The sequence below is a fragment of the Pan paniscus genome, chromosome 5 (genome assembly GCF_029289425.2).
Source record: "Pan paniscus chromosome 5, NHGRI_mPanPan1-v2.0_pri, whole genome shotgun sequence".
NCBI lineage: Eukaryota > Metazoa > Chordata > Mammalia > Primates > Hominidae > Pan > Pan paniscus.
Window position 1 is genome coordinate 142,415,456 of NC_073254.2, and position 26,620 is coordinate 142,442,075.

A 26,620-nucleotide genomic window follows, 5' to 3' on the forward strand; every position below is an offset into this window, starting at 1 on the left:
TTAGGATTGAAGGCTCATGTAAGTGGATGAAGATTTTTATATTTTTAACTGGGTTTATATATTTTAAAGTACTTCCCATCCTTTGCCTCTTTATTATCTAGTATTGGAATTTATAGTTTTTTGTATTTTAATAATGACTTTAGTTTGCTTTACAGGATTGAACTTAGTTTGATTATACAGCTGTAGCCTGAATATATCTGTAGCTTAAGTTTAAAAAAAAATCATTGCTAAAAAGCCAAGCTAACATGTAACTGAGAGAGGTGAAGTGCGTTTTTTTCTCTTAGTGAAGGTATTTAATGAATAAGAATAAAACACATTTCAAAACAGAGCATCTTGAACTGAAACAATATCCCTATCAGCACGGTGGCTGTCTGGTTGTGCTTGAAATTTCTAGTGAAGTCCTAAGACTTTTTTACTCTTTAGGCATAAAAAATACTTTAAAATTTGAAGATCTTTCCATAGAAACATTTTTAGGGGTGTCATCTTCAGGGTCCCTTACAGTAAAAGAAGTAGTAAAGTGTGGAATGCAGTTAATATACCTCATACCTCTGTGAATTGGTGCTGCTAGTACCAATTAGTATGTAAGTTCCGTAAGAGCAGAGAACATACCTGTTTTGCATACCCCGAGATTCAGTAAATAGTAGTTGCCCAGTTATTTTGTAGATGATATCTTGTTTGGTAGTCAATGATTTTGATTTTTAGATATATTTTTCTCTCTGAATTTTTAGGTTCCACACAGTAGGACTGAAGGTTTAAAGCCAAGGGAGAGGATTTCAGATGACATCATTATTTATGATGTTACTGATGATAATGCAGATGAAGAAAATATCCCAGTTATTCCAGAAACTAATGAGGATGTTATATCTGATCCCTCCAAGTAAGGAGTTTGTGAGATAAAATGTATGAAAATATTGATTACTTTTCTTATTACAGAGCAAAATTCAAAACTACTTTGTTCTTTGAAAAACTAATAATCTTTCTCACATTTGGATTATTAAACTTGATAATTAAGCTAAATTATTCAACCAGATAAAACCTCACCTCCTCTTCCTCTCAAAGGAGGTATACTGAAAACTAATTGATTTTTAATTTTTATTTTGGAGTTAAGCACTTCTCATTCAATCTTTGTGGTCTTCTATACTATGAAGTACCAATATTGTGATTAAGCTGCTCGCTCAAGAAATTTAAGCCTTTCGGTGTGTGGTACGGGGAGAGAGTTTCCATTTAGAATGAATGGATAGTATGAACTTATTAAATTTGAAAATGTAATAGGTTCCTTCTTTTATTGCTGATTTAGCTGTAGCCAGTACCCTGATATTGTCATCGTTGAAGATGACAATGAAGATGAGTATGCACCTGTCATTCAGAGTGGAGAGCAGAATGAACCAGCCAGAGAATCCCTAAGTTCAGGCAGTGATGGCAGCAGCCCTCTCATGTCTAGTGCTGTCCAGCTAAATGGCTCATCCAGTCTGACCTCAGAAGATCCAGTGACCATGATGGATTCCATTTTGAATGATAACATCAATCTTTTGGGAAAGTGAGTGCTCATCTAGATGTTGTCTAAAATTATTTGCTTTCTTTGTTCACTTCACATGTTCTATTTCTCTTTGAGTAATCCTCCTTTCAGATGATGAACCCACATAGTCCACCTTTCTCTGTTTTGGTCAGTGTTGAGTTCTGTAATGAATGGGATTTAATCATCCCAAGAATAGTCTTGGTATTTTCCTGGTAGTTTCTCAGATTCCTTTGATGATATACTTCCTTTGAGTGTACATACAGTGTTTGTGATTATATATATTTGTGTATCCAAACTACAGAATAATGTAATTTCTAGTAAGGTACTTATAACAAAGAAAACTTAATAGTTAGTAATAATCAGTAATGAGATTAAACATTTTATATAGTATAGAGGAAAAAGGTAAATCAGACTGTTCTGCAGGGTGTGTTTTTCTGTAAATACTATAGTTTTCTGTAAAGACTATGAATTTTCAGTTAACCAGATTTTCAAGAATTCCTACTCTAGAATAAGATCTCTTAAGATTAAGAACCGGTAAGGATGCAGCAGCTGCTAGAAATATCTTGCCTAGCCAAGTTGTAATGGTGATTTTTAAACATAAAAACAAGGATATCTAATATTTGATTAAAAAAATTTTTTTTTCCTTAGGGTTGAGCTGTTGGATTATCTTGACAGTATTGACTGCAGTTTAGAGGACTTCCAGGCCATGCTATCAGGAAGACAATTTAGCATAGACCCAGATCTCCTGGTTGATGTAGGTACTTTGGGTAATCTTTGCTATACTGGTAGTTTGTGTGTTTATGTATATTATTTAAAAACCAGTACATCATTTTGTTTTGTATTCTACAGGTTGTTTTTGCATTTCTTTTTTAAATTAATAATTTTGTTTATCAGAAAGAATGAAAAAATAGGTTTGGGACATTGAAGGAGTGTGATTACCACCTGCCTTGGAGTAGCAATTGAACTAATTTCCCTGTGAGAACATATCAGATCTTTTCAGCAGTACTGTTAAGTTCATGTCTTGTCTGGACTTGTTGCTCTTTTTTGTTTTGCTCTAGAATGAATTGTCAGTAAATAGAAATTTGTGGAAATTAGTAATAGAGGTACTTAGCTAGGAAATAGCATGGAGACACCTTTTAATACTTTGGGGATTAACATTTTTTACTGAAATATGTTTTAATATATTTGCCTTATTTTTTACATTGTTATATTTTGAGTCACAAGGTTCCCCTGCTCCAGTCCCCACCACCATCCCTATGAAGTTGACTTCAATATTGACTGGACTGAGAATTCTTATCTACCGTTTCTGCCACTAACCACCTTTCTTACTCTATTCTCTCTTGTTCCTGCTATTCCTCCCTTCTTTATCTAAAGCTTCCTACGTGGTCTGGTCGCGCTCAGATGAATCTTGTTCTGTCTCCTATTTCCATTTTCTGTTGTGAACAGTTTTCTCTCTTTATCCTGGAAAATGTTGTTGTCTTTTTTCTGTGTTTCTTTCCTTACATTGCAGCTTCTTTTACCCTTTTAAAAGCTTCTCAGGCTAAACAAGAATTAGTTCTTTCTGCTCTTCAATCTTATTTCAAGTTCATTAATTTACTGCATTACTCCTCTGCTTCTCACCAGTCCTTGTCAGTGCCCCAAGGACTTGTTCTTACTAAATCGTTAGCACCTCACAGAGGGGATTTTACTTTCTTTGAAGATTTCTTTTCCATTTTGACCTGTGTTTCTATCTTATGAATATGTGTTAATTTGAATTTTGTATCCATGTTGATAACCTACTTCAACTTAGCGGTAACCTGACAGTGTTTTTTGATCCTATCAGCCTTTCTCCCTTCTTTAGATCCAGAGACCTTTCAAAATATTTTTCCTTTAGATCACCAAGAACGAAATAAAATTCTATAATTCTGGCCATGTTCAAATCCTTACAGTCTTCAGCTAGGTCATTTTAATTCAACTTTAAAACATTTGCCACATTTATTTGCCCTAAAGACCTTATCCAGTCAACAACCCCTTATTCACAGAGGATAATTAACTATACTCTCTCATTCTCTCATAAGTAATGACTCTTTTTCCAATCTTGTATCCCTTCTTCTTAGAAGTAATTCCTTAAACCAATGTGTACCCCTATCCTTTGCCTCTGTATTTGTCTCCTCTATCCTTGATCTTTCCCGTCTGCCTTCAGTAGTTAGAGATCTGCTCCATCTTAAAAAACAACCATTTTGACATCTTGCTTTGTTCATCTACCATTCTGCTTCTCTAACTCCTTTACTACAAAACTTTAGAAACGAGCGGCTGTATTTACCTCTTTTTTACTCTATTTTGTCTGAAGCTTTGTATTGTGTTGCTTATTAACTCAAACTCTGCACTGCCTGTGTTGTCTTTGTTTTTTCCATTGTAAGTACGCTGTGTGTGATTTTTCTTTTCTTTTTGCTGTATTAGTCCACTGGGCTAGTGGAAAGTTTGTTTTGAATCAGACAAATTTGGGTTCTGTTATAGGCTCATGTTACTTACTAGCTATGTTACTAACCTTTGAAAAGTTATTCTCTCTCGCCTAGTTTCTCCATTTGTTAAATGTTGCTAATGTCTAACATGAAGGGCTGTTGGCAAGAATTAGAAATAATTAACACTATTATTAACATTATTGGGCATTCTGTACAATAGAACTTTTATTGTTGATTTTAGAGGTGCTGTACTTTTTTGTTCTCTCCCTGTCTCCCTAATCTTCTCTGTTTTATCTAAGAGCTTTTCTTTTTTCTACTATCTTCTACTTAAGGGCATCCCCTAATGCACCCAATCTTTCAGCCTCTTTTACTTTTTCTATCTCTCTCCTTTTTCCGTTCTTACTCTGTGAAGAGATTTTGGCTTGTAAGATTGCTTTCAAATGTGTATATCCAGCTCTTAACATTTTTCTAAAGTAAACTGGACTTGAATTCTAATTCCGTGACTTTGGGATCATCAGTTAGCTCTTACCTCAGATTACTTGATTTAACAATAAACTTCTTTATTCTCTGTATTAGTTACATTTTACAGCTTTCTGATTTTCTGTAGTGGTATTACTTCTATTTACTTAAGAGGATAGTTATCACAGAATCACCTTGAATTCTCTTTCTCTCATCATTCACTAAATCCAGTTTTCTAAAATAGCATTCACAAGCCATCCCTATATTCTGTTTTCACTATTGCTTTTCTCATCCAAGACCCTCATTATTTTATCCTTGAATTATGCTGTATTGTCATAAATAAAAAGTCCACCTATGCTGCTTTGTTCTCTGAGATGACAAAAATGGTAAGAATGTGAATAAGTGTGCTGAAAAGTTTACAGCTTCTCTCTGAAGAGTTCAGTACCAGTACTGGTAACCCAGAATGGGGTCACAGCAGGAGAGGCCTGGCCTTAGAATTCAACCAGCTGTGTCAGCTTATATATGATCTACTTTTTCTACCATTTGTCTCCTGGGAATACATGTAGGATATCCCTGAGTTAGTGGGTAGGGGTTGCTGGGCAAAGAGGAGAATAGAGGAGCTTACAGTGCTGGTCCTCCTCAGATGCCACTCTCTGTAGGGACAAAATTTGGGTTAGGCTTCTTAGGCAGTGATAAGCTAAACTGGCAGAGATTGATTATCATGAGTCACTATCTACTCTCAAGGATCTGAGCTTTCTTCCTTTTCTGAGGTTAGTAGTTGGTAAGAAAGGAGAAGGAAATAAAAAGGCAAAGCCAGGGAATTTTATAGGACTACCATGAATATGGAACTTTAAAGAGAAGAATCAGTGTCTAGAGAGAATGGAGGAAGAATCTGCCTGTGGCTTTTTTGCACCTCATTCTATCCTGTGAACCATTTGGTGTGTTCATTCTCATAAAAGGCTAACTCAGTGAGTGCATTTCATCATTCAGGCCATTCCCAAGGCTCTTATTGCTGACAGGATGTGGCCTCTACTTTTCGAACCTATGTATATAACTTATTCAACTTAGAACTTCTGTGTTATTTCTATTTCTGGAACATATCCTACCTTCTTTGTTGATGCCGCTAGTATTATACCCGTGTGTTCTTCCCCTAGTCTTCTCCTTTCCAAGTTCTAACCTAATATTCTCCAGGTACTGATATATATCACATAGTTTTATCAGCCCTTTTATTTCATTATGTATGTTTCTGTGTGCGCTTTCATCCCTTCCCATTGTCTTAACTCCTTAGTGCTTTTGAGCGCCACCATCTTCTGTTGAAATACTGGATTATATCTGAACATGTGTTGCTATTCGATGTTGGTCTTACCTTGTCCTTTAGATTGTAAGCTCCTAGAGAGCAGGAATGATGTCTTTATGATGTCAGTTATTTGTTAAAGATACTCAGTAAATTTCTATGGAATGAATGACTTTAAAGCTTATGACTTATAGTTACATCTGTGAACTGGCTGGACTGAGGAGTGCAGTAAGCAGTGATCTTAGCACTTAAAATTTTCCTTGCGAGGTGTGGTGAAAAGAACCAACAAGTAGATATGCCATCTGTCAGAGGGCTTCACTTGAGGCATAGTTTAGGAGCCACTGTCATAGAGCAGATTCTGTAAATTTTTTACCTAACCAGGTATTCAGTGAAGGCTCAGTGTCAGGGCAGAGGTCTCAACCCTGCACACCACTTAAGGCCAAAGACATTTAGAGAAAAAAAATAAAGGAAATGAAATTGAATGATAAATAATGAAGAAGGGAGGAGGTGAAAACCACTATTTGTCTCAAGTGATTTACCCCAATGTTTTTTAGAGAAATTCTTACCACATGAAATTTTATCTAATGCATGGGCTAGCTTGTTCTGCTTTTGTTTGTTTTTCTTTCTGCTTTTCTCTTTCAAACTTGTTTAACTGTATAGAAGCTTCCTAGTGCAGGGGCTACATCTCTTCACCCAACATGGCTGTATAAAAATTTTGAACACACAATTATTTTTAATTATTTTTTAAACTTATCATCTTTCTTGTTTGGTCTTTCAGCTTTTCACTAGTTCTGTGCAGATGAATCCCACAGATTACATCAATAATACAAAAGTAAGTTTTAATTCATGTTGCTCAGGACCCATAGCTATAAAAATCTACAAAAACGTCCTAATAAGTAGAGAGCAATGTCACTCCCAGCCACAAAAAGCATTTTATATTCTTACCCAGTATGTGTGATCAAGATAATAAAATTCTAGTTGAAAAATTAGCTTTTGGTTATGTGGTGAACTATTACCCACTTTTGGCACTTGTGGGATTAACTACCAGTATGAAATTAACTTCTTTTGGTGCTGGGAGATCACCTGACTAAACTTGGTATATTAAAACCAATAACTAAAATATGATTTCTTCATGTTTTATGGGCAGCATTTTACATTCTTATTTTTCCTATTGTCAACTTTTTTATTAAAAAGTTATAGTACCCATATTTTTTGTGAGTTCTATCATTAGCATACAGTAAAAATTCGGGAATTCTTATTTATTGCAGAAAAGGGAAGTTGAAACGTATGGATATTTGACTTTTTTTAAGTAATAAGGATTTTTTTTTTTGACATATAGGAACTGCACTTGGGCTTAGCAAGTGTTGACAAGAGATTCTGTGGAACTTGTTTTTAATGAGTAGTAAGGACAATTTGAAGTTATTAGAGCAGGTGTTTTATATCATTGTATTTTATATAACTTATTGTCATGAATAGGTATACACTCCCTTTATCTTTTATTTGTACCAAATTGTTTAGTAAGCCTTGTTAAAGGTAAATCAAGTCCAGATTCCAGATTAGTGAAGCCAGAATTTTATTTTGATTCTTTTTCTTTAGAGTCCAAAAATGAGCACATCTCAAATAAATATAAGTGATTAGGGTGAGGGGTGGAATTTATACGATTATTGTCATGTGTAAGCCTGACCAGACTGTCTGTATTTTCAAAGTTACATTGTGGATAACTTAGAGCTTAAAAAATTTGTGGGTTTGTGAACTAGGAAGTTGATTATACATTCAGTATTCAGATAATTTATATTGGAGGTTGGCATACTTTCTCCATAAAGGGGCAGCTAGTAAATACTTTTGATTTTTCAGGCCATATGTTCTCTGTCATAACTATGCAGTTCTGCAGTTGTAATGTGAAAGCAGATACAGACAATATGTAAAAGAATGTATGGTTGTGTTGCAAAAAAACTTCATTTACAGACAGGCAGCATGCTGAATTTGGCATATGGACCATAAGTTTACCTGGATTTATATTACAAGATTTTATGTAACATGCTCTGTGTTTCAGTAAATATATTACTGAATGTTATTCTCATGGACCGTTTAAGTTGAATGGACCCATATCATTTGTTCATGTAGTGAATGTGCTTTGTTGTTTATTTGCGACTGGACATTGAGTCCTTATTTGTGGATCATCGTCTTATTCCTGAAACCAAGACCTTGATTATAGTTTTCAAAAACTATAAGCAGTTAAGCAACAAATTGCATTTTGCTCTACAATGCTGTAGAAAAATTACATTTGAGAGTGACTTTTCATTATAGTTCTGAATCTAGATTTTAATGTTTTCAAATAATTGGCACATCAGCTGTGCTTCCCTTGCTCATGACAGGTATTACATAACATGGATTACAACACTTTCCTAATAAATCAGATGCCTTATACTTCTCAGTACAGCAATCTTAATTGGCCACTATGAATGAATAAGAATTTGCATGGGAAATGAAATCTCATTCAGTATGATACTGGCTATGGGTTTGTCATAAATAGCTCTTACTGTTGTGAGATATGTTCCATCAATACCTAGTTTATTGGGTGTTTTTAGCATGAAAGAGTGTTGAGTTTTATTAAAGGCTTTTCTGCATCTGTTGAGATAATCATGTGGTTTTTGTCATTGGTTCTGTTTATGTGATGGATTACGTTTACTGATATGTGTATGTTGAACCAGCCTTACATCCCAGGGATGAAGCCGACTTGATGGTGATGGATAAGCTTTATGATGTGCTGCTGGATTCAGTTTGCCAGTATTTTATTGAGGATTTTCGCATTGATGTTTATCAGGGATATTGGCCTGAAATTTTCTTTTTTTGTTGTGTCTCTGCCAGGTTTTGGTATCAGGATGACGCTGGCCTCATAAAATGAGTTAGGGAGGAGTCCCTCTTTTTCTGTTGTTTGGAATAGTTTCAGAAGGAATGGTACCGCTCCTCTTTGTACCTCTGGTAGAATTCGGCTGTGAATCCGTCTGGTCCTGGCTTTTTTTGGTTGGTAGGCTATTAATTACTGCCTCAATTTCAGAACTTGTTATTGGTCTATTCAGAGATTTGACTTCTTCCTGGTTTAGTCTTGGGAGGGTGTATGTGTCCAGGAATTTATCCATTTCTTCTGGATTTTCTAGTTTATTTGTGTAGAGGTGTTTATAGTATTCTCTGATGGTAGTTTGTATTTCTGTGGGATCAGTGGTGATATCCTCTTTATCATTTTTTATTGTGTCTATTTGAAATCCATTTGTTATCAGGTTCTCATGTTTTAGAATAACGGTGACATCTTTGGAAAATACCTATTTTAGGAAGCCTAAAAATAAAGATGGTATTATTTCATTAATGTTTATATATTTATTGTGAATGCTAAGTGATGAAATATTTTTATGTACACTTTTGGAAAGGTTTCGTAGTTTTTATTATATCTTGGAGCCCTTATTTTCTCTTAAATCCTAAAACTTACACAGCTTCATTTTATGTTAAATATCAGGGGAATTACTGGAATTAGTTTACAGTTGGTTACACCATATATATTTAGCCAGCGTGTAGATCTGGGACTTGCAGATGTCTGGGACTTACAGGAAAAATTAAGAACCTCTGCACCTCAGAGTTTGAACATCATTGAAAGGAGCACTGAAGAAATTAACAACGGTAAAGATATAATTTCCCTACCACAGTCAGATGTGAGGAGAGAAGAAAGTGGTTCAAAGAAGCAATTTAAATGACAGAAAAGAACTGACAGAGCTACAGAAAGGACAAGAAGAAACACCACCTCAACTTTGAGGCTTCTAAATAGTGATAAATAGTTTTAAGGATGTCATTATGTCATCCTGAGCTACTCTAAATATGTTCACTTATGCTAAATATTCTGTTTATGAGTGAAATGTATAATACATTTTTAAAATCAAAACTACTTAAAATGAATATAATTGCTTAGTTAATTATCTCTCAATTAACATTTTGAAACCAGTCATCTTTGATTCGTTCTGATCTTTTACTCGTGACAAATTCTATCTGTTCTGCTGCTGAAATCCCCCTTCATTTCATACTTAATATAGAACATCTTAATTCAGGTTCTTTGTTTTATCCCCTCAGTGACAGCAATAGTTCCTTAACCAGTCTTGTTATCTCTACTCAGATCTCTCTCGGTAGCCCATTTTTCCTGATGTTTCCCCATCTCATATATTTCAGATAATATACCAGTATTTACATATTGTATCAATTTTTCATTTTTTTCAGAAACATAAAATATGAAACAAGTACTTATATATATATTTTTTTCTTTTAGTCTGAGAATAAAGGATTAGAAACTACCAAGAACAATGTAGTTCAGCCAGTTTTGGAAGAGGGAAGAAAATCTAAATCCAAACCAGGTAGGTATAAATATAGTATTCAGTCTCTGTTGGTTTTTTTAATCCTATGCAGAAACAAGTGCAAGCCGAGGGTAGTCTTAATTGAATATGCTGGCTTTAGTTCTGTGAATAGTGTGTCGAGGTTCTAGTATATAGAGAAAGTTGAATTGGTGAGGTAACAATTCTTTAAGTTTTTTTTTTTTTTTCCTATTTAACTTTAGGAAACTAAAGACCCCTCATTTCTTAATTGTTGAATAAGAGCTATCGACTTGCACATTTTAAAATTTATTGACATAGTGTATCATGTCATTTCTTGTTTGGCTATATGAGAGTAGTAATTGCCTATGTGTACATCTCTGTTTTCATTTTTTTCCCCTCAGCTTGAACTCAGTATAAGCTGGTGATAAAAGAGTGTTTTTCTGATCTTTATAGATAAGCAGCTTATCCAGTATACTGCCTTTCCACTTCTTGCATTCCTCGATGGGAACCCTGCTTCTTCTGTTGAACAGGCGAGTACAACAGCATCATCAGAAGTTTTGTCCTCTGTAGATAAACCCATAGAAGTTGATGAGCTTCTGGATAGCAGCCTAGACCCAGAACCAACCCAAAGTAAGCTTGTTCGCCTGGAGCCATTGACTGAAGCTGAAGCTAGTGAAGCTACACTGTTTTATTTATGTGAACTTGCTCCTGCACCTCTGGATAGTGATATGCCACTTTTAGATAGCTAAATCCCCAGGAAGTGGACTTTACATGTATATATTCATCAAAATGATGAACTATTTATTTTAAAGTATCATTTGGTACTTTTTTTGTAAATTGCTTTGTTTTGTTTAATCAGATACTGTGGAATAAAAGCACCTTTTGCTTTTCTCACTAACCACACACTCTTGCAGAGCTTTCAGATGTTACTCAGCTGCATAGTTACGCAGATGTAATGCACATTATTGGCGTATCTTTAAGTTGGATTCAAATGGCCATTTTTCTCCAATTTTGGTAAATTGGATATCTTTTTTTTTTACAAATATGACCATTAACCTCAGTTAAATTTTTGTTTGTTTTCCTGTTTGATGCTGTCTATTTGCATTGAGTGTAAGTCATTTGAACTAATGGTATAACTCCTAAAGCTTTCTCTGCTCCAGTTATTTTTATTAAATATTTTTCACTTGGCTTATTTTTAAAACTGGGAACATAAAGTGCCTGTATCTTGTAAAACTTCATTTGTTTCTTTTGGTTCAGAGAAGTTCATTTATGTTCAAAGACGTTTATTCATGTTCAACAGGAAAGACAAAGTGTACGTGAATGCTCACTGTCTGATAGGGTTCCAGCTCCATATATATAGAAAGATCGGGGGTGGGATGGGATGGAGTGAGCCCCATCCAGTTAGTTGGACTAGTTTTAAATAAAGGTTTTCCGGTTTGTGTTTTTTTGAACCATACTGTTTAGTAAAATAAATACAATGAATGTTGAGTACTAGTGTCTGTTATGTGTCTTCTTTAGAGGTGACACTCACATGAAACAATTTTTTCTTCTCATAGGAAGCAGTAGCTTTAAACTGTCTGTGGTTCATTATTCTCAATATGAATCATACCAAGATATTTGTGCCTCATCTCGAAAATATATTGTATATTGCAACAGGGGAGAAATATAATCTCTAAATTTAATGTATTTTCAAGTTCTTTGTTTAAAAATTATACTGGGTTGCTTTCTATGTTTCTAATAAAAAAGTGAGAGAATTATGCCTCTCATTGTCCCAAATAGTGTAAGAATATTATCACTGGATGTCTGGAGAGAAGAAAAGATAAATAGTCAAATCACCTCTTTCCTTTGAAACAGTTGCCCAAGAGAATTATGGAGACTTAATGCAAGGCCAGGGCACTTTATCATGTGAAGAATTTCACCTTTGGGCAAAGGGCTGGAAGCAGTACAATTAATATTGTATAGGGCTATTTAATGAGGAGTTTCAAGGCAGGTTTTCCTATTGGCCATATTCTGTCAGTGTCTTAGAATTTCTTTTATTATGATGTAAAGATTCAAAGTAAGGGCTAGCATAGAAGAATAGGAAAATTCCCTTAGGAGAGTTTTAGTTAGATCCTAAAATACTTGGCTCTGATGGTGGGATCTTGGTGAATTAATCCAAGACCCTACAACAGTGCTCTGCGTGAGCTGAAGAGGTTATGTTTCTAAGGGTGATAAGAAGAGTTTAGAAACTGAGAGGAGAAAACCTTAAAAGACTTTTCTTCATTCCTTTCTCATTGTGAAATACAGTCAAGTTTCTTCTTCTTGGGGGCATTTTGGAACTCTAGAAGCACTTAAAAAATAATTTTGAAAAACTTGATTACGACCCTGGTACTTTTAAAGTTGACATTTAAGATTTTTCATCTTAAGTTTAAATAGTTGGAAGGAATTTAGGATATAGTTAATATTGCTGTTTTAAAACATAATTGTTATATGTTTCTTTAACATTTACCTAAAGGAATTTGAATGCCATAGTGATTTGATCTCTATCATCCACTCTACTTCCTCCAAACAATTTTTTTTTTGAGACAGACTTTCACTCTGTCGCCCAGGGTAGAGAGCAGTGGCGTGATCTTGGCTCACTGCAACCTCCGCCTCCCAGATTCAAGCGATTCTCTTGCCTCAGCCTCTTGAGTAGCTGGGACTACAGTCATGTGCCAACACACCTGGCTAATTTTTTATTTTTAGTAGAGATGGGGTTTCACCATGTTGGCCAGGCCGGTCTTGAACTCCTGACCTCAGGTGATCTGCCTGCCTCGGCCTCCCAAAGTGCCGGGATTACACGCATGAGCCACCGTGCCCAGCTTCCTCCAAAGAATTTTATCCTGCTTTTTTATGTTTGAAAGTTAGACAGTGATGATCTTTCGTGACACCTCTTTACATCTAAATTTGAGATTGTTTCCTATAACTGTAAGATTCTAGGCATTAAAAAACTTTCTCTCCAATTTTATACTGTATAACTACACAGTGGATTATATGGTAGAGACTTAACTGATTGCCAAACCGTTTCCTTTTCCTATCATGTGGCTAGATTATTTCCACCACTGCAGATGGGGTAGCCATGTAACTGAGTTTTAATCAGTAAAACAGGAGAAGTGATGTGTAGCACTTCCAGTTCTGGTGGTGTAACTTCCCCCATGCATTCCTCCCATGCCATTTACCCCTCCACTGGCTTGATGCAGAGTTGTATGTAGCTTTCAAATATACAATCAAGAAGGAAAAAAATGGCTTCTTGAATTACTGCTTAGAGGAGGGCCACCTATCAGTCCTGGATAACCATTTTACACTTCAGGTGAGGGGAAACAAACCTTTTTTCTGAGTTTTTGGGGGTTGATCTGTTATAGCTTGTAATGTTTACTACAATTATAGTCTAATTTTGATGATCTGTTAAACAAAAAGTTTTACCAAAAATATATCTTATAGTGGAATAAACAGCTCTTCCTGAGTTTTCATAATAAAAGTTAGTACCAATTTTATTCCTATTTTTGTTTTCACTGATGTTAAAATCCTGAGAATCTTTGTTTATAGTACAAAATGATAAGTAGATGAAAAAGCAGTTTTGTATAGTACTGTTAATTTTTTAATACCTTTAGAATTATGTACCAGAATTCTATCAATTGATGACTCAGTTGGATCATCTTTCAATTTTGTTGAAAGCAAAATATTAGAAACCAGCTAAATCACAAAAAAAGTTTTTTAACTCAGTGTCATCTCTTTCTCACCAATATTTTTAAATGTCCCTTTACCAATTGTCTGGAGATTTTTTTCCAAAGTGCATTGGTAAGATTCAGAATGGATAAGAGATATATCTTTGTTTTGTCAAGTATGAAAAGAATAATTTTTGTTCTGTTTTGTTTGAGATAGAGTTTTGCTCTGTTGCCCAGACAGGGATTACAATGGCGCAATCTCAGCTCACTGCAACCTCTGCCTCCCGGGTTCAAGCGATTCTCCTGCCTCAGCCTCTGGAGTAGCTGGGATTACATGCGTGCACCACTACACCTGGCTAATTTTTTGTATTTTTAGTAGAGACAGGGTTTCACCATGTTGGCCAGGCTGGTCTCAAACTCCTGACCTCAGGTGATCTGCCCTCCTCGGCCTCCCAAAGTGCGGGGATTACAAGCATGAGCCACCGCACCTGGCCAGAATAATTGTTAAAAAGGATGATGCCGGCCGGGTGCAGTGGCTGACGTCTGTAATCCCAGCACTTTGGGAGGCCGAGGTGGGTGGATCACGAGGTCAGGAGATCAAGACCATCCTGGCTAACACGGTGAAACCCCGTCTCTACTAAAAAATACAAAAAATTAGCCGGGCATGGTGGCGAGTGCCTGTAGTCCCAGCTACTCCGGAGGCTGAGGCAGGAGAATGGCGTGAACCCGGGAGACGGAGCTTGCTTGCAGTGAGCTGAGATCGCGCCACTGCACTCCAGCCTGGGTGATAGAGCCAGACTCTGTCTCAAAAAAAAAAAAAAAAAAAAAAAAAAAAAAGGATGATGCCTTGTCCTGAGGCCTGAGGCACCATTTCAGCCAGATCAGTTTTAGGAAAGAACACACATAGGAATGAAAGATGTGGTTTCTTTAAAAAACAATCTAGCTTGTGTGTACCAGAGAAAGTCTGCCTGTACTATCTGGGAAACTAGTACCACAGTGTGAAGACAGGGTAGGGGGTACCCCTCATTATCCCACTTCCAGCTTTTTTTTTTTGTCTTAGGGAGATAGAACTAGGACCATAAAAGCTTGCGAATTACAGACAGCTAAATGTTCTTTTAGGTTGTGTCAGTATGTGTTTGATTACAGATGGCATAATCAGGAATCTAGAGCTTGAGATGTGAGAAGAATGGTCTGCAGACTGGAAAAATACCGAAATGACATTCACTATGACTTAACGTATATAAAAGGTCACGTTCAAGACTTAGAGCCTAAACCTTCATTTCAAGCACACATGAAGTATTTTTCGAGAATCAATATAGCATAGTAGGTCATAAAGTAAGTCAACAAACTTCTAAGAATTGGTATCAAACAGACTAACCACAATGCAAATAAGCTAGAAACCAGAAGAACCATTTTGAGCTTCTTTAACATTTCTGGAAATTGGAAAAGAACTGCTAAACTTTGGGGCCAAACAAAAAATGTTGGAAATACTGATGTTAATGATTAAAAAAAAGAAGAAAAGTACATGCCCAGATTTATGAGATGCAGTTTAAGTGATATCTAGAGGGGAAATCTATTCTTAAGTGCCTTTTTAAGAAAGGAATAAAAACAAAATGAGCTGGACAAAAACCAAGTAAAATAAGCCAGAACTTGTTTATTGAAAAAGCACTAAAACAAAATCTTTTGGTAAGATTGAGCAAGAAGACACAAATAGAGAATGGAAAAATGAAAATTTTATAAATGCAGTTGAAATTTGAAAATGTGAGGAGATTATGAACAATTCATTTGAAAACTGACAAAATAGACAAATTACTACGAGTATTTTACTCAAACTAATTGAAGATAGACATGTAATCCTACAGCTCCTAAATAGTTTCAGTAATTAAAAATTTCCCCCAAAGAAAAGCCTTTTATAGTAAGTTCCACTAACCTGTTCCATATGGTACCAATTCTTAATCTAACAGTTAACAGTTCATTCAAAATAATGGCAACAATGTATTTGATTTTGTACACATATATTTGTGTGTGTGTGTGTGTATAGTCGTCATACTTAGGGGTGCTTATATATAAGTGGAATGACAGCAATGATACATGGGATAGGAAAGAGAAATTAGGATTATTTTGTTACTATAAGGTACACTGCCCAAGAAGCAGTGTATTATTATTTGAAAGAGGGGTTGCATTATTTGTAAATCTATACTGCAAACACAAGGGCAACCACAAGAAAACCACGCTAGAAGAGAGAGAATAATAAAATGCCAAATTAACACCATCAAAGGCACAAAACGAATGGAAGACAAAAATAGGAATAAAGAACAAGGTTAACAAATAGAAAACAGTAACATTATGGTAGATGTTTATCCAAATATATAAATACTTTGAATGTCAAGGGTGTAAATGTACCAATTAAAAGATAGATTATTATATGGAAAAACTGGGCCAGTTTAAAAAAAAAATTGTCAAAGCAGGATCAAAGAACAAAACCCAATTATATGTTGGTTACAAGCAACCCACTTGAAATGTAAAGAGACATACAAATTAAAGGGAGAAAAATATGCCAGGCTAACACTAACCAAAATGAAGAAATAGGTATATTATAGAATAGCAGACTATACAGCAAGAATTACTATCAGGGATAATGATGAAAGGGGTCCATTCTCCAAGAAGACATGACTATCCTTAACATGTATGCACCCAAGAACAGAGGATCAGGATACATGAGGCAAAAACTGATAGAACTGCAGGGAGAATGATATAGTTTGGAAGTTGACCCCTCTAACCCTCTTGTTGAATTGTAATTTCCAGTGCTGGAGGTGGAACCTGGTAGGAGGTGACTGCATCATTGGTGCAGATTTCTCATGAATGGTTTAGCCCCATCCACTTGATGCTGTCCTTGTGATGGTGCGTGCTCATGAGGTTTGCCTGTTTACAAGTATATGGCTTCTTCCTTCACTCTGTCTTACTCTTGACTCTCACTATGTGAGGCATCGGGTTCCTTTGCCTTCCACCATGATTGTAAGCTTTCTGAGGCCTCACCGGAAGCTGAGCAGATGCCTGGGATTGTGCTGCTTGTACAGCCTATAGAACCATAAGCCAATTAAGCCTCTTTATATATTACCCAGCCTCAGGTATTTTTTGCAATATAAGGATGGCCTGCCACAGAAAATTGGTACTGAGGAGTGGAGCATTGCTATATAGCTACTTGAAAAGCCAGAATCTCTTACTTCCTCCAAACCACCACCCTAGTGCCCCAGCAAGGGTTCTTAACCAGGCTGAAATGGCTGAAATGACAGAAGTAGAATTCAGAATATGGATAGGAACAAAAATCATCGAGATTCAGGAGAAAAGTCAAAACCCAATCCAAGAAATCTAAGGATTACAATAAAATGATACAGAAGCTGATAGATGAAATGGGCATTATAAGAAAGAACCAAACTGATCTGATAGAGCTGAAAAAGACGCTACAAGAATTTCATAATGCAATCACGAGTATTACCAGCAGAATAGACCAAGCTGAGAAAAGAATCTCAGAGCTCAAAGATTGGCTCACTGAACTAACTCAAACAAAAAGAATGAACAAAACCTCCAAGAAATAGGGGATTATGTAAAGGAAACCAAAGGGGAAGAAAGCAAGCAACATGGAAAACATATTTCAGGATATTGTTCATGAAATTTCCCCAACCTCACTAGAACGGCCAACATTCAAACTGAGGAAATGCCCTGGGAGATACTTCACAAGAAGACCATACCTGAGGCACATAGGCATAAGATTTTCCAAGGTTGAAATGAAAGAAAAAATGTAAAAGCAGCCATAGAGAAGGGGCTGCCCAGCCTTGGGACACTGCTCAGCTCTAAAGGGCCCAAGTAAGGCATGGGCTGCCACTTGTGCAGGGCACAAGCCATAAGCCTTGGTGGCTAACACGTGTTGTTAAGCCTGCAGGTGTGGAGAGTGCAAGGGTGAAGGAGGTTTGGCAACCTCCACCTAGATTTCAGAGGATGTATGAGAAAGCCTGAGTAACCAGGCAGAAGCCTGCTGCAGGGATGGAGCCCTCACAGAGAACCTCTACTAAGCCAGTATGGAGGGGAAATGTGGGGTTGGAGGCCCAACAGAGTCCCCACCACTGGGGTACTCCTCAGAGAGCTGTGGGAAGGGGGCCACTGTCTTCCAGACCCCAAAATGGTTGATCCTCCAATAGCTTGCACTCTGTGCCTGGAAAAGCTGCAAGCACTAAACTCCAACCCTTCACCCTGCAAAGTCACAGAGGCAGAGCTTCCCAAGGCTTTGGGAGCCCACCCCTTATACCAATGTGCTCTTGTGAGGCACAAGGTAAGACATGGAGTCAAAGAAGGTTATTTGGGATATTTAAAAAGAGACTGCACTGCTGTATTTCAGACTTGGATGGGGCCTGCAGCCTCTTTCTTTTGGCTAATTTCTCTTGTTTGGAATGGTAATATTTATCCAATATCTGCACCCCCATTGTATCTTGGGAGTAAATACCTTGTTTGGATTTTAAAGGCTTATAGGTGGAAGATACCTGCCTTGTCTCAGAAGGCCTTTGTACTTTTGAATGATGCTGGAATTAGTTAAGATTTTTGGGAGAATACTGGCAGAGGATGATTGTATTTTGCAATGTGAGAATATGAGATTTGAGATGCCGGAGCAGAATGATACAGTTTGCATGTGGTCTCCTCTAAAACTCATGTTGAATTATAATCCCCAGTGTTGGAGGTAGGACATGGTGGGAGATAACTGGATCATTGGGGCAGATTTCTCATGAATGTTTTAGTGCCATCCACTTGGTGCTGTCCTTGTGATAGTGAGTTCTCACAATATCTAGATGCTTAAGTGTAGCATCTTGCCCCTCATTCTCTTCTGCTCTTGCTATGTGAGATGCCAGGTCCCCCGTTGGCTTCTGCCATCATTGCAAGTTACCTGAGGCCTCACCAGAAGCTGAGCAGATGCCTTGCACCATGCTTCTTGTACAACTTGAAGAATTGTGAACCAATTAAACCTTTTTACCTTATAAATTATCCAGTCGCAGGTATTTCTTTATAGCAAATTAGAGAATAGGTTAACACAGAAAAAGTTGAATTCACTATTACAGTTGGAGACTTCAACACTCCTCTATCAGAATGAAGAGATCCATCAAGCAGAAAATCAGGAAGTCAACAGAGAAAATTGATGAAACCAAAAGCTGGTTTTTGAAAGATTGATAAAATCAGTAAACCTCTGTCAAGCCAGACTGAGAGAGACAAAAATTAATATCAGAGATGAAAGAGGGGATATCACTGTAAATCCCATGGACGTAACAAAGGTAATAAAGGAGTATCACAAACAATTGTATGCCTACAAATTTGATAACCTACATGACGAAGTCCTTGAAACACACAACCTGCCAAAACTCACACCAGAAGAAATAGATACTCCAAATAACACCTGTATCTATTTTAAAAATTGAATCTATTGCCTTCCCAAACAGAAAATGCTAGACTGAGGTGGGTTCACTGGTGAATTCTAAAAATGATACCAATTCTGTAGAAACTCTTTCAGAAGGTAGAAGCAGAGGGAATTCTTCCCAACTCATTCTATGAGGCCTAAAACCAAAACCAGACAAAAATATCACAAGAAAACTACAAACCAGTCTTTAATTAACATAGATGTAAAAATCCTCAATAAAGTATTAGCAAATCCAATTCAACAGTGTATAAGAATTATACACCAGGATCAAGAGGGATTCATCCCAGATACGCAAGGCTGGTTCAAATATTGAAAATGAACTAATAGAATCTATCACATAAAGAAATTCAAGAAAAATTGTATGATCACATCAATAGATCCAGAAAAATATGACAAAATCCAAAACCCATTCATGATAAAAATTTTCCATAAACTAGACCAGGCGCAGTGGCTCATGCTTGTAATCCTAGCACTTTAGGAGGCTGAAGCAAGCAGATCACTTGAGGTCAGGAGTTCAAGACCAGCCTGGCCAACATGGTGAAACCCTGTCTCTACTAAAAATACAAAAAATTAGCTGGGCTTGGTGGCAGGCGCCTATAATCCCAGCTACTCGGGGGGCTGTGGCAGAATTGCTTGAACCCAGGAGGCGGAGGTTGCAGCGAGCCGAGATTGCGCCACTGCACTCCAGCCTGGGTGACAGAGTGAGACCCCGTCTCAAAAAAAAAAAAAAAAAAAAAAAAAAAAATTCTCCAATTCTCCATAAAAAAGAAATGGAGGGTAACTTTCTCAACCTGGTAAGGAATATTTACCAAAGATCCCCAACCAGTAACATCATATTTAATAGTGAGAAATTTAGCAGTTTTCCTACTAAGGAGGAAGGCAAAGATGTTTCTTTTCACTATTTCTTTTCAACATCCTAATGGAAGTCCTGGTTAATGCAATAAAACAAGAAAAGGAAATAAAAAGTACACTACTTGGGAAAGGAGATATAACATTAACATTGTCTCTGCTAGCCGATGACATGATCATTCATGTAGAAAATCCAAAAGAATTGATTACAAATCTCCTGGAACCTATATGCAATTACAGCAAGGTTGCAGGATACAAGGTTATTATATGAAAGTAAACTGCTTTCTTATATAACAGTAATAACTCAACTTTGAAATTAAAACCCAATGCCATTTGTATTAGCACCCCAAAATGAAATATTTAGGTAAAAATTAAGAAAATATACATAAGATCTACATGAGAACTACAGACCTGATTAAAGAAATCAAAGACCCAAATAAATGGAGAGATATTTCATATTCATGGATAGGAAGACTCAATATTGTCAACATGTCAGTTCTTCCCAACCTGATCTATAGATTCAATGTAATCCCAATCATAATCCCAGCAATATTTTGTGGATATTTGATAAACTGATTTTAAAGTTTATATGCAGAGGCAAACAACCTGGAATAGCAAACACAATATTGAAGGAGAAAACCAACACTGAAGGAGGAATGATTGATAGTACTCATCCTCAAGATTTAATATAAAGCTATAATAAGATAGTGTGGTATTGGCAAAAGAATAGACAAATGATCAATGAAACAGAACAGAGTTTAGAAACAGACTCATATTTAGTCAACTGATACCTAGCGAAAGGACAAAGGCAATACAATGTAGTAAAAATAGTCTTTTTGACAAATGATGCTGGAACAACTGGACATCCACATGCAAAAAAAAGAATCTAGACACAGACTTTCCACCCTTCACAAAAATTAACTCAAATGGATCACAGAACTGAATGTAAAAGTATACAACTCCTAAAAGAAAACATAGAAGGAAATTTAGATGGTCCTGTGTTTGACAGTGGCATTTTAGATACAACACCAAAGGCATAGTTCATGATCCACAAAGGTCTCTCTCCCCTCCCATCTCTGACCCCAACCATTAATCTGTTCTCCATTTCTATAACTGTATCATTACATGAATGCTATATAAATGGAATTATATGTGATCTTTGGGGACTGGATTTCTTTAAAACCCAGCATTCATGTTGTTGCATGTACTAATGGTTCATTCCTTTTTTAAGTAGTATTCTATGGTATAGGTTTCCTGGTGTGTTTTTTCATTCATCTATTGAAGGACATCTGGGTTTCCAGTTTTGTCTGTTACAAATAAAGCTGTTATGAACATTTATGTACAGGTTTTTATGTGAACATAAGATTTTATCTGGGATAAACGGTCAATACTTTTATGGGCATTGTGCTGCTGATAATGTTGGAGAAAGACCACTTCACAAGAATTATGGAATAAAATATACTAAAGCTTGGTAACTAACATGAGTTGGAGTATTTTATCAGTAAAAGTACATTCTTTTTTAGTAAGGGAAATTTTTATACTATCTGAAGTATCTGTGAAAGAAGACAAGCATCAAAACTGGCAACCAGAAAAAATAGCTGGAAGACATAGTAGATGTAGAATATCCACTGAAAATATATTAATATTCTCCAAACTAAACTGGTCCATATACTGAAGACTCTTTAGGGGAAGAATGCCTCTTTACCTTTGAGATCTTACTTCTGGGGTCACTTACAGACAACCAAAGGGTAACAATCTCCTTCTAAGCAATTTAATTATCATTACAGAAAACAGGCAGTTACTTTCTAGTGCCAGGTCCTTTTTCACATAGGAAGAAAGGTCTAAATGTTATTATGGCCACCTAAAGTTAAGCTGCTAAATAATCAGTACACTACACACTTTCTCTGAATTCATTTATTTAGAGGTAAAACACAGCCATTCAAAATTGTGGAATACAATGTCTACACACAGAATAAGGTTGGGGAATTAAGCTGAATTGTTATATTCCATTCACATTAATAAATATTTTTAAAGAAGAAATTGTAGATTTTAAAAGCTTCATTAGACACTAGTGACACATACAAATAACTAAACTGTCATACTGCTTGATTTTCAGGTTGAAAGGTTACAATAATCTATATATTTCAATTACATGGCAGTAAATACAAAAGCATTTTAAACATCTTTTGAACTGTGTAGTATACTATAAGCAGGAGTTTATTCTAAAACATTCCATCATTCTTCTGACCTGTTTATGGGTCATGCTGGACACCAGCAATCCACATCACATAAATTATCCACCAGTAATGAGGTGTAAAATCAATTATGCATGTATTTTGAATAGAAATTATTTTTAAATGTCAGAGAGAATGCTATTATTGGCCAACTTGAAATTTCCTAATTAGCTATCTGAGCTATTTAAGTCTGTACTTCAGTGTCTTCATTTTTTTAAATGAGAGAACTAGACTAGATTTTATGTAAGTACCTACTAAAGCCTAGTGTTTTGCAGTTACTTCCTTCCCTGTCAAAATTTTGCCTCCTTTGATTTTCAATATACATATTTTTTTTGTCTCACTCTGTTGCCCAGGCTGGAGTGCAGTGGCGTGACCTTGGCTCACTGCAACCTCTGCCTCCTGGGCTCAAGCAATCCTCCCACCTCAGCCTCCTCAGTAGCTGGGACCACAGGCATATGCTACAAAGCCCAGATTATTTTTTATAGAAACAGGGTTTCACCATGTTGCCCAGGCTGGTCTTGAATTCCTGGGCTCAAGTAATCTACCCACCTCAGCCTCCCAAAGTGCTGGGATTACAAGGGTGAGCTACCGTGCTGGCCCAAAACTAACTTTCAAAGTGACTTTCAAACACTTCCTTCTAACCCATGATTATCCTTTTCAAAACCTTGTCTAAATCCTTCAGAGTTCCAAACATCTCCACTGAACCCATACTTCATGAGTTTAAAACAACCAAAACAGTTCACTTTGTTGGCAAAGGCCATCTCTACCCAAGTAAGATTATTTACTCGTTATTCAATTTAGTACCCACACCTCCATCCATAACCTACACTATTGTCCACTGAACACTCCCTACCTGTGTAAATTCCATATCAAGGGTAAAACCTTATAAGATTTTTCAGACAACTGGCATTTAAGTGACTTGTTTATAAATTTTAAAATAAACCATGTTCTTTGCAGTATCCTGCCAGGCAACACATCAAATATTTCAAAAGGCAGCCATACATTTGCTTTAATGCTTCCTAAAACAGCTTAAGGTCTAATATAATTTTAAAATAGTCAAACAATTTTGTTTTTACTCTTCATTTCACAACTATAGAGCAGAGAATAAGCCCAATAATGGCCACTTTTACTAACTCATCACCATATTCATAAAACTTTCCTCTGCAATTCATTCTACTTCACATATCAATGCACTTGGTAAGAAAATAACAAATAAAATGACAAGCAGTAAAATCTAATTCATGCCAGAACACTGGAGAAGTTACATGGGAAGCAAAAACATACACAACTTTACAAAAGTTGGGAATACTGTTTTCAAATAAGCAATAATCAAAGTGGGACTTTCATGCTAGAAGTCTCACTCAGTCAAAATCACGATTTGTAAGAACAAGTGGTGCCACGAGTGTCCAAACATACAGCACGATGCCAATCCAACTGGAAGAGATTTTCACCCAGACAGCTGTCCATTGACTTTTCATCTCACGAGAGGGTTCATACCTAAAATTTCAGGTAAAATTATTAAAAAGGGGCAAGGGGGTTGAATTATCAGCCACCAAGCTATGAAGCTTCATTAATTCAGAAGCGTGCTTTGTATACAGTTTGTGATTTCAGATATATCATTGCTGCATCTAATCTACTCCCTTTCTTTCCACACTGCTAGTGTGAAGGTAAAAATCTGTTATTTCCTTTAATGGAGTAAAGTATACAGGCCTCTGAAATAGTTATTTTGCATAATCTCTGAAGCACTTTATGCATGTCTGCCATGTTATTAGACAGAAGAGGAACTGAATGTGACCTCTGGATAAATGAGATGTCACTATTACATAAGATTGTTCAAGATGTATATGGAACTCCTCACCTGATTTCCACTCCCCCAACCCCCTCCCCCACCCCTCCCTTCTCAGAATTAAGAGACTGGTATGACTCAGAGATATCTCCTTAAAAAAAGAAAGAATTAAGAGACTGGGAAGGAAATATATCTCAAGTTTAAGTGATTTTTGAGTTAATGAAATATACCAAAATCCTTCTGGTATAAAGCCTTAATATCTACTATTATGTGACAGCCAAGGATCTGAGTTAAGAACCAGCTGGTACTCGGGAGGCTGAGGCAGGAGAATGGCGTGAACCTGGGAGACAGAGCTTGCAGTGAGCTGAGATCAAGCCACTGCACTCCAGCCTGGGTGACAGAGCAAGACTCCATTTCAAAAAAAAAAAGAACCAGCTGGATTCTTATAGCTTAATACGCTACAGTGTAAGAATTAAAAAATATATATTCTTTTCAATAATAAAAATCAGTAAAGGCTGCACTCAAAGACATACAACAAAGAATAATCTTTTTCCTCCATCTTTTGCTGATACTGAAAGCCGCCTTACAAATTGTTTATTAATATTATGCATTAAAAAGTTATTAAAAACAGAACTTCCCAAACCACATAGTTCAATTTGAATCTTTGACCAAATCTTTCAGTAATCATTTGGACAAAACCAGAACTTTCAAAAATGAAACACTATAAATCACTATCTTCCTCTTAACAGAAAAAGATTTATAGATTAAGTTTGAAGTGATTAAAAAAAAAGTAGCTTGTAAGAATTCTAAGCTTGTAGAATTTGTAGTAATTGTTGCTTGTAGAAAGAATTCTAAGCTTGTAAAAATTGTGGCTTGTAAGAATTCTAAGAATCTATCTACCTTAATGAATTCATACTTAAATTTAAAAATTTTCAGAGCTTTTAATGACAGTTCAAACAAAAGAGAAAAAAGGATGTATCCTTTACTTCACTATCTTTACAGAATTGAAAAAAAAATGTTAGATCCACTATCAACATGGATTTTTGTAAAAAGTATTAGTTTCATGAAAATTTTTATTTTAATCTCTCCAAGATTTGGAACTATTTCAATGTTTGTGTTACTGTTAAAGCAAGGAAGTAAAGACTGCATTTCTCATGCTGATCTCACTATTCATTTAGCTGTACATTTTGAAACATATCAGAGGATAAAAAGTACTTCATATCACATCATGGTTTCACAAGAGAATCATAAAATGCCATCAGAATTCACACATCCAGAGTTTTCATGAAACATAAATACCTGTACCAGTTGGTAAGGGTCATCATGATATAAAGTGAAGCCAGGAAAAGCATGAAGTGAAAGAAGGAATAACTGTAAGTGACACCATCCCTTTCATTATCTACAGCTCGGTGAACATCGTCACCATCCTCCAGTGATCCATCACTTCTAGCTCCACCATCTTCTATTAATGTAGATTCATCACTTGTTAGAGTCAGTTTATTAACCTGACTATTGTTTGAAGTACGGATGCTGTATGAAAGAGAGTTTAGGAGGAGAGAAAAAAAGAACATTTTTAAAAGAAATGATTCATAAATAAACAGCTAGACTTCTTGCTTAAAGAAAAAAATTCCATAGTTTTTCCTACCTGGAATAAAATACACACAACAAAAAGAGAATTAGTCCTATAATTCCTTGAGCATGCCACCACTGGACTGACTGCCCTTCCTTTGGGACAGTGCTTGTTGTATTGTAGCCAATTATGCTTAGTAGACTTGGGTTGCAATTTGTTTCTGTAATATAAAGCCAAATTAAAATGTTAGAATATATTAAAAAGATGTTTTTCAGAGCAAACAAAAGTTATTTTTAACTCTCTATACCCCTGCAAATTGAGAAACAATTGCTGGAAAAGGCATCAGTATAACAAAAATAATTGAAGAAAACTTGCACTTATTAATAAGACCTTTGAAGTGTTAATAGTTCTGATTTTATAGAAGTACCTGGAAAAGTTAAATCATTTAATTTTCAACAACATGTGATAGCTGAGAGATAATTACCTCTACAATCAGGAAAGAGGTGAAATATAGATGAACTTTCTAAGGTTAGTATAATTCTAGTAGATTTAGAAAGAAAATTCAGAGATTATAAACCACAATGCACTGGCTTTTCTATTATATGTTGAAATTATGATACAGACTTTATGAAGCTTATCAATTTGATATAGCACATTGTTAAAAAAGCAAGACAGCTTACACAAAAACCAGTTATAAGGACTCCAGCAAATGCCTCATGGAAATTACCCAATAAAGTATAATGACCTACTGCTTACTCAAGTTTTATTCTTTTATAAAGAAGAAAGTAGGCCAGGTGCGGTGGCTCATGCCTGTAATCCCAGCACTTTGGGAGGCCGAGGCGGGCGGATCACAAGGTCAAGAGATCGAGATCATCCTGGCCAACATGGTGAAACCGCTTCTCTACTAAAAATACAAAAATCAGCTGGGCGTGGTGGCATGTGCCTGTAGTCCCAGCTACTCGGGAGGCTGAGGCAGAA

At 36.1% G+C, this 26,620-nt stretch overlaps 2 protein-coding genes across 3 annotated transcripts in view; one reads left to right on the top strand and one right to left on the bottom strand.

Annotated features, from left to right (window-relative positions):
• HSF2 (heat shock transcription factor 2) overlaps positions 1 to 11,553 on the top strand; it is a 33,551-nt gene extending 21,998 nt beyond the window's left edge. The window contains exons 8-13 of one of the 2 annotated variants that reach the window (XM_003827595.5): positions 729 to 877; positions 1,298 to 1,537; positions 2,165 to 2,270; positions 6,489 to 6,542; positions 10,020 to 10,104; positions 10,516 to 11,553. In XM_003827595.5, the coding sequence (XP_003827643.1) occupies positions 729 to 877; positions 1,298 to 1,537; positions 2,165 to 2,270; positions 6,489 to 6,542; positions 10,020 to 10,104; positions 10,516 to 10,811 (930 nt within the window). In that variant the 3' untranslated portion in view covers positions 10,812 to 11,553. The remainder of the gene's footprint in view (positions 1 to 728; positions 878 to 1,297; positions 1,538 to 2,164; positions 2,271 to 6,488; positions 6,543 to 10,019; positions 10,105 to 10,515) is intronic. The other variant, XM_003827594.5, reaches the window with a different exon arrangement.
• A 10,398-nt stretch (positions 11,554 to 21,951) lies between these two features.
• SERINC1 (serine incorporator 1) overlaps positions 21,952 to 26,620 on the bottom strand; it is a 28,525-nt gene continuing 23,856 nt past the window's right edge. Inside the window, exons 8-10 of the mRNA XM_003827596.6 lie at positions 25,718 to 25,862; positions 25,372 to 25,602; positions 21,952 to 23,783 (exon numbers count right to left, since the gene is read on the bottom strand). Coding sequence (XP_003827644.1) covers positions 23,648 to 23,783; positions 25,372 to 25,602; positions 25,718 to 25,862 — 512 coding nt within the window. The 3' untranslated portion in view covers positions 21,952 to 23,647. The remainder of the gene's footprint in view (positions 23,784 to 25,371; positions 25,603 to 25,717; positions 25,863 to 26,620) is intronic.